This window comes from Sebastes umbrosus, chromosome 22 (assembly GCF_015220745.1).
Source record: "Sebastes umbrosus isolate fSebUmb1 chromosome 22, fSebUmb1.pri, whole genome shotgun sequence".
NCBI lineage: Eukaryota > Metazoa > Chordata > Actinopteri > Perciformes > Sebastidae > Sebastes > Sebastes umbrosus.
Window position 1 is genome coordinate 10,933,898 of NC_051290.1, and position 14,467 is coordinate 10,948,364.

The 14,467-nt window shown below is 37.9% G+C and overlaps 1 protein-coding gene across 8 annotated transcripts; it reads right to left on the reverse strand.

Moving 5' to 3' along the window:
- Positions 1-1,367: 1,367 nt before the first annotated feature.
- On the reverse strand, positions 1,368-7,171 carry si:cabz01007794.1 (cell wall protein DAN4). 8 transcript variants are annotated; one of them, XM_037758214.1, is made up of 9 exons: positions 6,993-7,169; positions 4,963-5,204; positions 4,879-4,923; positions 4,555-4,731; positions 4,238-4,426; positions 4,014-4,109; positions 3,148-3,280; positions 2,578-2,709; positions 1,368-2,480 (listed from the first exon to the last, which is right to left on the reverse strand). In XM_037758214.1, exons 2-9 carry the CDS (start codon positions 5,200-5,202, stop codon positions 2,437-2,439), a joined length of 1,056 nt encoding a protein of 351 aa, XP_037614142.1. In that variant the 5' UTR covers positions 5,203-5,204; positions 6,993-7,169; the 3' UTR covers positions 1,368-2,436. The 8 variants fall into 8 exon arrangements, with proteins under 8 accessions (XP_037614142.1, XP_037614138.1, XP_037614139.1 ...); XM_037758210.1 differs by having other exon boundaries at positions 1,368-2,394; positions 2,429-2,480; positions 4,555-5,204; positions 6,993-7,171; XM_037758211.1 differs by having other exon boundaries at positions 4,555-4,923; positions 6,993-7,170.
- Positions 7,172-14,467: the final 7,296 nt, after the last annotated feature.

Below are 14,467 nucleotides of genomic sequence, written 5' to 3' on the forward strand. Positions count from 1 at the left end.
ACTACCATCACTAATGCTTTCATTACACTATTGCATCTCTTGTATGATTAAAGGGACTATTTGTAACTTTCAGAAATGCTTGTTAACAGCGACACCCTTGGCCGTTAAGTCAACAAAAGTCAGCGTACTGTTGCTCGCGCTTGTGCTCGCTCTACAAAGACATGAACGATCATCGCTCAAAACAGTGAGGCGACACACGTCAGCTAAAACCATAATATCATATATATTTCACCTGCTTGGCAGTAATGTTAGCTGACCAGACGGAGGTCTTTTCTCAAAAAACTATTGGTCCAAAAGACATCAATCGAAATGTAGACTGTCTAATGGGTATTGCCCCAGATAATGAGAACACAAACATGCTTGTCAGGCTCTTAACAACAGAAAAATGCTCCCTGGCGTGGCGCTGAAGGGCGAAAGGTCTACAGAACACCGTTACGTACCGTTACAGTCTACGTTATTACTATTTGCATCTCCTCATTGCACTTCTGTATTAATGTCAGTAGATTTTATATACAATATGTAATCTCTTAATTAATCTATCTCTGCAAGATATTTGTGTTATTACCACCATTAATGCTTTCATTACACTATTGCATCTCTTGTATGATACTTGTATCTCTGCCTGTTAATAGTCTAAATTCTCCCTGATTATTGATCATACAGTACGTTGGCATCTTGTTGGTATATTACAATGAATGAACTGTGCTGATGCTGAAAACTAATTTCAGGGGGATGCCTTCAAATGGGGTCGTGTTTACCGTGTTCACGAGAAGAGTCTATATCAACGCTCCCCTCTTGTGGTATTCATGACCTCGTAAGTGGAACGTTTCTGAAAGCTCAGAGTTCACGAGTTGTGACATGTTTGTTGACGTCAGAAATGGCAGAGGCCATGGAAACATGGTGCATAATAAGTGAATATATATTGTAATTTTAGTTGTATTTTGTTTTCTTCGTAATTTTATAATAGGTCTAAGGAAAATGTTGATATTCCCAACGACCTCATCTTTTTCCTCTGTCATTATGCCTTTGCATTTACTGCACTATGTTACCCACTTGTTAGCTTGCTAAATTGTTAGTCTCTGTGGCTTCTAGATGCCGACAGTAATGTTGATATTGTCGTTGCTTAGCAGCGGTGTTCTCACGACTTAACCACTTTAACGACAAGCATATTGTGTACACGACTTCCCATGTTGTTAATAAGAGCTCACGAGATTCATTTAAAGGCACTATAATCCACAAAGTTGCACAACACAAAACATTTTGATAATGCTAAAGGTTCAGATTTAGATCTTCGGATCTGCTTGTTGGTGATACAGTCTAGCTTTTTGTCAACAATACCTGACAGTGTATTAATGCCACCAAGATAATCAGTTTTCATAAAATATTTATTTCAAAAATATATAATAGTCACTCAAGTTACATAATGCAATGTGCAAAATCTGTTTCACCAATATTTGGTATCATATATAGCATTCTGAGCCAATGCTTGTTTGCATGTGTACTTGCACATACACTCTAACATACACACACACACACACACACACACACATATATCAGCCAATGAAGGCTTCATTTTAAAATTGTTGTTGAATCAACAACAATATGTACATTCACGCAAAAGAGAGTAGCATTATAATAATAATAATAATAATAATGATAATAATAACAGTGCAAACACACATTTCTGCATTTTGCTGAAAAGAAAAAACACAAAGCAAAAATAATTATGGTTCTTCATAAGCGCACATCTGCCTATTCTGAGGGTAAACAAAATAATATCATGGTTAACAAACAGTTCGTCATTAGCTTTTTGACAACGTTTTGACACTTATGCACTGTTGAAATTTACCAACAGATGTTTTCCTGGCATCACAGTTTCATAATTTGATGGCTCTAGACGTTGCTGTGTCACGAGTCATGAGCTTTTTGCCACACTATAGCAATGTAGGCTTAAAAAGTAACCAGACCCCAAACCCCAAATTTGTGTAAAGCATGCCATCTACTGGTGAAAGCCAGGTAGTGGTTCAATTGATTATGATTTGATGTTTGATTAATTGTAATAGTGCTTCTCATTTTTACCCCATTCTAACCATTTAAAGATTGATTTTCACCTTGGGAAGAGAGTGTTTGCCTGCAATTAAGTAACTTGCAGGACAGAAATCCAGCAGTCCTGTGGTTACAAAACTAAACAAAAATGGACTCTTAAAATTAATTCACTTCTTTGTTTCAGAGCCTTCGCAGATGTGAAAGCAGTCAGAAGGCTGCAGAAGAGTGACCACCCTCCACCACTCCTACTTTCACCTGCTGTAAATTGATTTAATAATGATCTTAATAATCTGAGATGCACTGTGGATAGTAAACCTCCTGTGAGATGTTTATATTCAGTAGCACACTAGGGAAGTTTTTTTTTTTTTGTCTTGACTCATGGGGGTTTCCTCATAGCCTGGTCAGACTTAGCACACCCACAGCGATCAGCAGAGCTATAAGGGAAAAAAAACATTTATTAGGCATTGTTCAAACACACATTTTGGACAACTTTGCTCCCTTAATGAAAACAACCCTGTCTCTTATGCTTACCTTGCGTCAGAGATTGCTGGAGTGTAATACCGTGGCTAGGGGTCACCAGGTTCGTGAAGTTGCTGCTAGGATTCGCCAGGTCTATAACGCCGGTCTGTATTTGGGACACGGCTCGTCCTAAAGCACCTGTAGCTGAGAGTGCAAGCAAAAGACAAAAAGTTCATTGATATTTTTTTTTTAAACACTAGGGAATATATTAATATGTTATCTGTGATAGCCTCTAGAGATGTTTTCCTTAACAATACCGATTTCGATACCTTAACTTGCAGTATTGCCCGATACCAAGAACCGATCTGATACCAGCATGATAAAAAAATATAGTTATTATTATTATTATTATTATTATTATTATTATTATTATTTAACAGTTTGTTGGATCTTCCACTATAAATTATGGTATCGGATTGGTGCATAGACTGGCATACTCACCGATACCCCGAATTTTGGGCAGTATCGGACGCATTTCCTTTACTGGTATCGGTATCGTCAAAACTCTAAATGTTCTTAGTTGACTGTTGAAAGTGCATATGATGTAAATGTGCATATATATATAGAAATATGTTGGCTTACTGCTGTTGAAAGTTCCGCTGACGACTGCCGCAGAGAGACTTGCTGCTCTGTTACTGCTGTCTGGTAGAGTGACGGCAAATATACACTGGATATTTCTTCCATTGACTCTGCCCCTCACAGAGTTCACGTTCAGCTGCAGAGCAAAGACAATTAGTTTTCAGTGGTGTATTAATATAAAACAATATTTTTATACCATGCAGATGGTGATGTTTCAATTAACGTTTGCCTTGAAATTGCTTAAGCTGCAGGTTAAATTGTAAGTATCTGTTCAGTATTTGACACGTAGAACAAAAAGAAATTAAATGGAGGTATAGACATACAAATTAGGAGTGCTGGGACGATACACCTATGTCCCGATTCGATACTATCACGATACTTAGGTGCATATTCGATATGTATTGCGATTTTTTTAGTAATGTATTGCGATTCGATATTATGATTTATTGTGATTTTTGTTAACTTTTTTAACACTAGACCGTGGAAAAGGATAATCCTACACTTTTAGGGACTTTTACTTTGGAAAATATTAAAATTAATACAGTAAAAATGTTTGATTTTCAGCGTGTATGTAGTGAGAGATGTCCTGAAGACAAATATATTAGTCATTGTCAGGCATTATTTATTAAATTTTTTCCAGCAACCCAAAAATCAAAGAATAAAAACATTTCCCAATTCATATCAATTATTTACACAGATTTGTGTATTGTAGTACATTGTTAGATGGCCGGCCGTTCATGAGTGTGTCATGCAGCTGCTATGAAGTCTAATTCATACTCATTGAGTTTAATCAAACAAAAGAATCAAACATGGGCTCCAACAGACTAATAACCATATCCTCACCCAGCTCTTTTCCCACCACTACTCACCACTGTCTCAGTCAGCACGCCGTTGTTGAGGAAAGTGCTAAAGAATCTAACAACACCGTTGCCGTTTGCGCAGACGTAGGTTTGGGCATTTCCTCCCTGTGGTGCAAAACCAGAAACGTTAAATAACCTGTTTACACAGATGACTTCAAACTAACTATATGATTGGCTGTGCGTTAGACTTCATGGTACTTTCATCTGTGATTGAGTGACAGATCTTGACATACCTGTGTGGCGCCGAATGACACGGAGAGAGCAATGTAGCCTGACTCTCCTGAGAGCTCAACTACAAAGTTTTGACCGCTCGTCTGTCTTAGAGAACAAAAGCTACATCCTGCTGCTGCGCCGGGTGTGCACCCCAAGGGCTGATCCAAACATAACTTGGTGTTCCCACACCCTGCCCTAGTAATGAATTCCTGCAAGGGAAATGAGAAACTTTTAAGTTAATAGGAAATGTGCATTTTGATGGTTTTCAACACCATCAATAAATGTGAATTCTGTTCTATTCTCTTCCACTATGCTGTAGTTTTTTGGCATCACTCACCACAAGATTGTCCACTGTGGTGTTAGGTATCAGTGGAGGAGCCAGTGTGGTTATTGTTGCTACTGTTGTGGCCGGTGTGGTTGTTGCTGCTGTTGTGGCCGGTGTGGTTGTTGGTACTGTTGTGGCTGTTGTCATGTTTGGTGCTGCTGTTGTCATGTTTGGTGCTGCTGTTGTCATGTTTGGTGCTGCTGTTGTCATGTTTGATGCTGCTGTTGTCATGGTTGGTGCTGCTGTTGTCATGTTTGATGCTGCTGTTGTCATGTTTGGTGCTGCTGTTGTCATGGTTGGTGCTGCTGTTGTCATGTTTCCTGCTGCTGTTGTCATGTTTCCTGCTGCTGTTGTCATGGTTGGTGCTGCTGTTGTCATGTTTCCTGCTGCTGTTGTCATGTTTCCTGCTGCTGTTGTCATGTTTCCTGCTGCTGTTGTCATGGTTGGTGCTGCTGTTGTCATGGTTGGTGCTGCTGTTGTCATGTTTCCTGCTGCTGTTGTCATGTTTCCTGCTGCTGTTGTCATGTTTCCTGCTGCTGTTGTCATGTTTCCTGCTACTGTTGTCACGTTTGGTGCTGCTGTAGCGTTTTGGGCGTAGGTGCCCACAGAAATCCAAGACAGCATCACAAAGAGGACAGTGAGGACCAGTCTGTTGTCCATGCCTAGAGTAGGTGGGATAAGATTATTCAGTTAATGATATGATGAAACACTTTATCTACAGTTAGTTGTGTCGTTACAGAGATTGTATCAGGTGAGCTCAGAGAATATAATTAAAGGCGAAATGTTTTATTAAACATAAGACTAGGGCTGCAGCTATCGATTATTTTAGTAATCAAGTATTCTACCAAGTAGTCCATTGATTAATCAAATAATCAGATTAAAAATACATTTGCATTATTAAGGAGCAATAGTAAATATACATAAGAGAAAATAAGACAGGTCTCTTAAATGAACAACTAATTGGTTTCCTTTTTAGAAACAATATTATCTTTCAAAACTAAACCCATTTAGTGCATTTAAGTGCCATGTTACATTCTGCGTGCTGTCCAGTGAAAATACGCAATTACAACTAGGCAAACCAATAATTATTTTGTGATTGCTTGTGACAGCCCTAGTGTCCACCTTCAGTCGCACTCGCAAAATCAATCTGCGCACTGTTGATAGCGCCACTGCAAACCTGCGCCCCGGTGTGTTTGTGGATGGGGACGGAAAGGGGGAGGGCGGATTAAACAAAGCTTCAATGCAAAGAATTTGCAGTGATGATTTTTAGTAATCAAATTTCTTAAGGAATCATTTCAGCCCTACATAAAACCCAATAGACATAATCTATAAGTGACGGTCTGTCACAGCACTGCATTCACAAACATTTTCCAAACATACAGTGGTAAGCTACGCTCTTTTGGGTTTGTGGAGGAGAACATATAGTAGATGATATACTAAAGAAGAACCATATTTAATGATAACACCCTTAAAAACAAAATCCAGGTTTATAAAATTAGGAACTAAAAATATTAGGTATGCACCGATCCAGCTTTTTCAGTCTTGATACCGATAGCGATACCTGGGCTTTGGATATCGGTATAATTAATAAGCTGTATGCCTCATTGTATGGAAGTGACAGGGACCATTCTTTTATGTGTAAGGCAACATCAGGCTTGACTTAAACATTGCTTTCTCAACTTTGTAAAACAAAATGCAACAAATAAATACATTGATAACGTAACATAAATGTAGTGAATTGTTATTATTAAAATAATAAATCGTACACCAACAACTTGGCAAAAAAATCTTCAAAATTAACAGGAATTAGAATTCAGGTGTAAACTGTTTTAATGCAGCAACAAATTGGTCAAAACTTAAACAGGAATTGAGATTTCAGTATATAATGAACATAGTATATAAACATAGAATTGAATTGAATAGATCGGCCCCATTTCCGCCGATATCCTATCCAGCTATTTGAGTCAATATTGGCCCGACAGCCGATCTGGTATCGGTATCGGTGCATCCCTAATGACTGTATCATTACGGTGAAGATTTACTGGAATAGAAATGTCAATAAATATGTTAACCAATGATTTAACGATATTTAATGTGAATGTATTTCCAATAACACAGGAAAGAACACCTTGAACCTGTCATTTAGCTTACTTGTGAATTATTTTAACTGAAATCAATTCAAATTATAATTTAGGATATAAAATATAAATGTAACATTAGATTTATAATACATTTCACTTGATATTACTAAAATGCTCATAAGAATTAGCAATTACGTATAATATTCTAGGTATTGATTGCTCTTAATCACTTAATTGCTCATAATTTCTCTTGATAATTCAAAAAACGGAAACTGTCATCAACATTTTATATATATTTTTGATTATTGACTTTGCAAAAGAAACCTCCAGAAGTAATACATATCAATGTGTTGCATCGTTTGAACCTACCTGTAGCTCTTGTCTCCAGTTCCAGTGATGGGTGAAATTGGGATAAGAAGCAAAAAGATGCGCAGTTCCTTGAAATGAAGATCTTGTGTAAATTTAGTTTCAGGTGTGGCTGACAGATAGACTGCTTGCACCTCCGATGTCCTTAGCGGGATGCCAGGTAAAGATGTGACACCTGTGCTCACTGTGTCACTATTTAAACTAAAGGGGTTGGGAAGAGTTTAGAGATCAGAGCCCAAAAAAAATAAACCTTCTCTGACATCATGGATTTCTAGAGGGTGGGGCTGGGATAAGGGCTTATGGGCGTGCGTGATGGAAGCCACACATGAATGCACTTTGCCATGTCATTGTACCTTTAACGCTCTTTGTGTTTGTCTTTGTTAGAGTTTAGTTTGGCAATGAATTACTTCCTTGACTCACAATGCTTGTAAACTGCATGATTGACATGATGAAGACAAGGAAACAAACACTATTGTTAAGGTATACTGTGTCTTCCGGGATGGTTCTTTTATCAAGCTGTAACACTAGTGTCATGTTAAACAACATTTAATTTTTTTATAATGAAATTTAAAATATTACACATAATACTGAGGCAGAGCTCTAGACTAACTTTATATCTCAGCATTTCATTCATTGCTGTGACGAAAACTAAAAGAAATTTATTTTTAAATTTGGAATTATTATTTAACATATGAATTTAAAAATTAGAAAAGTACGCAGTTAAAACAACCGAAGAGCTAGAACACTGGCCAAGCGTCAGGGAGAAGAAAACACAGAATTTTTCAAAAAAGAAGCCTATTAAGTATTTATGATTGTTTACAATTAAAAGTATATATAATACAGACAAAGAATTGTATTAAACGTTACTAAAAATAACAGGAAAACTCATCTCTGATGCAATATTCACAAGAAATAATCTGCTCAAAATTCATCCAAATTGCTCGTTTTGCCCAAACTTCCTGCAGTTATTGCGCTCACTATTTGGGTTAATTGTACAGTTTATCAGTTGTTCTGTACTGTTATTGTCATGCATTGAATATAATGTGAAATATCCATAAAATATGTCACTTATTCAGGGGTCGTCAGTTTACTTAATGATAGAAAAGGGGTCCCTTCAGAAAAAACACTGGAATAGACAGTGGCTGATATCTCCATCTCATGCACTTGCATGAAAGAGAGAACCACCTTTTAGAGATTTGACTGCAAAACACCTGTTATTGTGCCGACCACTACCGCCACTCACATCCCTTTAATGAGCTCTCCACACAAACCTCCAATAGTGTCTTTCAGACAACAAACGATTGTATGTCAGTGGGTGCATGTGTAAAGGGACACGGATTGGTATATAAAACCAGTCATAAGACTGATGACACATTGCCAAGAACTGGTTTGTCAGTGGCAGCGCAACCTCTCGTGTTTGCTTCAATATGGCCATTGTATTCTGTTGTTTCTTATGAACATTCACCCTCCTTATCTATTGAGCAGGCAAGTACCGGCAAGTCTGAACTGTCAGTCTAAAACAATGGGATCACAGGACTAGGCTTTTTAAAAGCAAATGGGCATGATAAGAATGTGACAAAGGATTACCATGAAAGTGGGATGTAATAGGAAATTATCCTCTCTACACTGATCAATCTTTAGTAGGCTAGCTCAAGTAGCTGTTGGGCATGTATTGTACCGGCAGTTAAAGAATCGGAGAGTTTATAAATCAATATGTGCAGGTATAGGACCTATTACAATCCAGTAATGTTGAAAAAAGAGCCCCTAGTGTCACAAACTAATTAATAGCAAAAATCATTAATAAATAACATATTATTTGACTTTTTAAAGTTGAATAGATGAGATAACTTATTGATTTTCAAAATAACTCATTTACGGTCCGGATCCAAAGTTGAGTAATGTTTTGTTTCCCCAGAAAATATTCACTTCAAATATGCATACATGTATCAATGTTACTGTATGTCTTCATACAGGCTATTTATGTAATTTCTATAATTAATATAATTGCTCAGTGCTAGTTAAATTCCCAGCAAAAGTCATGATGCTGTTAATTGTGTAGTCCTGCCCATGGAAAAGGGACCTTTTAATTACCAGCCGCTACAGTGACGTTGGTCTTATTTTTAACTTGTGTGTGCGTGTGTGTGTGTCATCATGGCAAAAATGTTGTCCGCTTCCTGTAGCGGGAACTACCACAGAAGCGGTTCTGATTAAAGTTTCGTGACTGCAAGGTGCAGTCATGAAACTTTACTGATGTTTAGTCGAGATCAAAATGAAGGTTTAGTTTGAGTAGATGGCCGTGGTCCGAGTAGGGATGTCACGGTGAAGAGAATTTTCCCACTGCGTTTATTAACCGGTGACACCGGTGTCAAATCTTTACAGGTGTGTCAATGTGACCCACCAAAATAGTGGTGTATGCAATCATTTTTTGTGAGTGTGTGTGCGAGTAAAAATTTCAAAATTCATACGAGTGCATAATGATCATTGTGATCCATCGCAAGATGATGAAGAGAGCATGTGTGAGACAATGAGTATGAAGTTATCAGTGATGTTATAGCTGTGAACGTAGCAGTGCAATGTGTGTACAGTTTATTTGTTGGTGAAAAAATGCCGAAATGCTCCTGAACCCCCCTAGAGGGTCTGAGGCCCCCCCCCCTCCGTCTCACAAAATCCTGTGGGAAACACTGCTTAAGGTGGGCTGACCTTTAAGGTGGACAAGCCGCTCCTCTGCGTTTTGCTAAGCTTTTCTTTTTTTTTATATTTCTTTTAACTGCTGAACTGAGCGTTAATCGGTCAACATTCTTATTGTCGGTTAAGGTTAAATGGTTGATTATTAACATCCCTAATAGACAGTGATTGTAGTCAAATTACATGGCTTACTGGTTATGAATATATAGTTTGTGCTTCATTGCAGAATCTTACAGACAAACAATTCAAAGAGAATAGAGTCATGTCATGCAGTGAAAGTCTTAGTCACGCCCTCGATGTGTTAAACCTGTTTGGTTGGCATGGTAGAGAAAGATTCCCGTTCTTATGAAACCGGTCATTTGTTTCAGCGTATAATCACGCGGTCAATCACGCACACATTTGTGGATGTCGATGTTAGATTTAAGTAACAATAGAAAACTTCAGCAGTGTGTCACATCACACACAGTACAACCTTGAGGCATGCAGTGTGTCATAAAAAGTGGTGTAAATGCTGCAAGGTAATAATGCAGTTATCACACATGTTATGTTACGCCGGGCTGAGAGAGTAGCCAGGCAGACACACAGCTGACAACCTCGCAGCTCCACTAAATGATGCAGGAGACTAAGTGGCTGCATGTGTCCACGACAATGCACTCCAGCATCATGGCTGACAACTCTCCCAGACAAGTGAACTGGGGACTGTTGTCTTTTCAGCTGGTGATAAATGATGAACAATCAGTGTCACTCGCATTTCTCCACCTGCAATTAATGAATTTCCAGAAAAGCTTGTTCAAGTTTCAAGTTAGAGATCCTTTTATGATCACACTGCTATGCCGTGTCAGATTTAATAGGTATTAGGGCTGGCCTTAATAGACTTCTCAAGGTATATCGATTAGGGATTCTAATTTTGTATTTTTTAACTGACAGATAGCGGACACTCATGAACCGATCATTAAGCGTTAACCGACAAGATAAGTGCTTTGCATTCAGGGCTGCTTTGATTGAAGTGCCTAACAAGTCTAGCAGCTGCAACGATAAGCCGATGCACAAACAAGTTAAAACCACCATTTATCACCAGCTGCAGTATATGAGCAAAGCAGACAACTGAGTCCCCAGTTTACCCGACCGGGAGAGTTAGCAGCCACGATGCTGCGTGTATTGTCGTGGACGCATGCAGCCACTTTCCCAGTAAAAGTCTCCACTGGATCATTTGCCTTTGTGCCTGCCTGATGTACTCTGTCAGGGTGTCCGCCAGTGTATTGCAAGCCCGGCGTAATGTTAGCGATTGTCCGGTGGAGAGACAGAGCGTGTGGGTGACGACGATGAGTATGAAGTTATCAGTAACATAGCTGGGAACGTAGCAGTGCACTGTTTGTAGGACTAGGGGTGTCCCAAATACCATTTTTCGCTGTTTCGGTGTACACACGGACCTGTACACACAACGAACAGCGATATCCTTCTGAGAATAACTAATAATAATAATTAATGTTGAATGTGAATAATGTCCGTGTGGCTGACCCTGCGCTATGACCCCTCTGAAATGCATGTGTGCGGTGTGTGTAGGAGGGATTTCCGAAGAATACATTTCAACTTCCTTGGGTGAGTAACCTCGTGCAAATCTCCTAGTGATGACAAATATAGCTTCTTATCTTAATTATTTTTATCCCATCTACTGACTGATTGCAATCAATCAGTCTAGTTTGGCAAATCTTTATTTTGTGTTGTTGAGAGTTCTTGTAAATTGTCTTCGCTGCCATCTTGATGTTCTTCAATGTTAACACTTCTGCTAAAAACATAAAACACGTCATGCTGTGTACCAAAGATTAGTAAATGAAAGCTTTCATGATCTACATTGGCAGAATGGCTGAGGAGTTATATAAACCAGTGAAAAAACATTGTTATACTCTGACTTTAACTTTGCTTGTTCATTTGAGCCTTAAAAATTGAAATGTGCTTATCTTATAGCCCAACCTTGCATGTAACCAACCACTGGTAGAAGGTTCTGCAACCATTAAAATGTCAGTGTATTGATGAAATTGTGTTAGGGCCTGTTGGATTTGTATTACTCCAGCCTCTGTGTACGGGTAGGTTAATACTCGGCGTGGGATTTGTGTCTGTGATATGTAACAGATCGCTTTTCAACAGAATACTTCTTGACCTTGCAGAAATGTGAGATCTGAGGTTAGTATTGCCTTGTTTGCTCAGGGTTGGCTTGTAAGCCACAAAAATCCAGCTCTGCCAGTTGATCTGCGTCCCTGCCACCTTGTTTTCAGTTTCCCCGTTGAGATATTATAGCATCTTCTTGCATCTTGGCCACCTGTCAACATCCACTAATCGCCCTAATTCATCAGGCGTTCACGAAACCAGGCAGACACGTTGGACAGGAATTCATACATTGTCACAAACAAAAACAAGTCTGTTTCTGTTTAGAGTATACTGCCAAGCATTAGTTCATCGTTGCAGAAAAAAAAATCATGCGTCCATAAATCTGCATATTTGCGCACACGTTGTAGACAAATGGCCTAGAAAAAACAATATTCTAAAACCCACATCACTGAACACTTATTTACTTTTGTGGAGAGTAAATAACTTACTTTACCACATCCGTGTTGCCAAGGACAAAAGAGGCGTTTACTTATGCACAGCGTGGCTCAACAAAGGTTTTGCAGCTGTCACCATCAAATTTGGACCTTGGAAAGAGAATAAAGTGCAGGCTGATAGTCCGTTTAGTTAACATACTTGACTAAAATGCATTTACTGAGCTTTTTAAAGTTTTCTAAAAAAAGTTTTTTTTAAATTATTGTATGAAAGCATAATACTCAAAGAATAAGACCATTTGTTTAACCCTATCGGGGTTGTATGTTAACTTTTTTTGCACATAGCACTGGTGCTACAGAGGTTGAAAGTAGTAGTTGCTATGATGAATATGGCTGCCACTATAATGGTTACCATTGGCACCACTGTGGATGCTGTTTGTAGAATTGTTGCTAAAGACTAATACTTCCACCGTCACTAATATACTTTACTGCCTCTGTAATGTGATGTAATGTTTATTTGTAGAACAGTTTTCATAAATTAACATAGAAAAACAGATAAAAAAAAACAGTACAACAGATCGAAAACCACAAAAAAACAGATTGAAAACCACAATAACAAAAACAAATTGGGTAAGAAGTAAATGAAAGAATCAAAATATGCTGTCTTAAAGTGTGTTTTTAAGAAGACTTCTTTGTTTACTTCATGAAGAAAGGCTAATCAAATGGAAAAAAAAGTCAGGTGATAAGTAAATACTTTTTTGTCAGCGCCATAAACAGGCTGGGCCAGATTCTTTCTGCATCACACAAGAAGTATCAAGGAAATCTTTTTATGATCGGAAAACGCAGACGTGACCCACTATCATGATGCTAAGTTTCCAGAAAACTCTCTTGTGTTTCCTTCGAGTACATAGCCTACGTTAGTGGTGACTAATTGTATCAGTCAAATGAGAGTTTTCAGTATGTCACCACTGAAGATCAAAGTTTCCTCATAGCTGCATTCTTAGTGCTACCGTTACTGTAAACACTTTATGCATGTTCTTCTGCCCTGGAGTTTAGTTGTAAAAGGAATAGGGCTGTCAAAGTTAACACGATAATGCGTTGACGCCAATTCGTTTTAACGCCACTAATTTCTTCAATGCATTAACGAAACTTGCGATTTTTGGGTTGTGGCGGGCTCAGTTTTAAAACTACTGTCAAAGATACTGGCATCATATGAAACTAAAAAACCTAAAGAATCCATTGGTACCAACCATATCATACTACCTAGTCATGCTAAATGCAGTACCTGAGAGGGTTTCTGGACAATATTTGTCATTGTTTTGTGCTGTTAATTGATATCAATAATAGATATATACGTACATTTGCATAAAGCAGCATATTTGGCCACTCCCATATTAATAAGAGTATTAAATCCTTGACAATTCTCCCTTTAAGGTAAAAAAAATTTGCGATTAGTTTGATTAGATTGACAGCCCTAACACCTTCACAAAACATGATCCATTTAATATTTAATATAAAATGTTACTAGTCAATTAGCCCATCTTTCTTTCCAACAACTTTTCATTCTTATTCATTTTTATAAATTACCTTTTCCATTCTATATATGTCATCTACGTTGGAATCCAATTTTTTTCCAATGTCTTATTTGTTTGAGTGCTGTAATTCTCAGGATCCAAAAAAGATGTAATTCCTCCTTTTGTAGGCTTTTGGGACGTGTTCCCAGGAGTATATTGTGTTTTTCTAGGTACCTCGCAATGCATCATTGGAACTATAAATCTAACAATCTGTCTATTTTTGTTTCAAGTACATCCTTCAACCAACGTATTGAACAGATAAAAAAAATTGTGTTTTATTTGCGATTAATCACGATTAAATATGGACAATTATGTGATTAAATATTTTAATCGATTGACAGCCCTAAAAAGGAAACGCCAGGGGTACAAACATAAAGAGCTGGACCCCAGATATTACATACACATGGATGGCGCATATATGCTGCGTCACATTAAAATAAACTTTTAGAAATACTACAACTGATATGGGTACTTTGAATTTGACCTATTTTAGCGATTGTGCAGATTATATAGTTATGGGTTGAAAGCCAGTACAAGTACACGGTGTAGAACTCTCATGTTATTTTTAATTAATACGTTTTTCATTAAGATGAATAGCAGAAGCCAAATAATGGAACTTCTATGACATCAACCCCATGGTCATTAGCAGGCATATGGACAAAATGTCTTATTCAGAGATGGA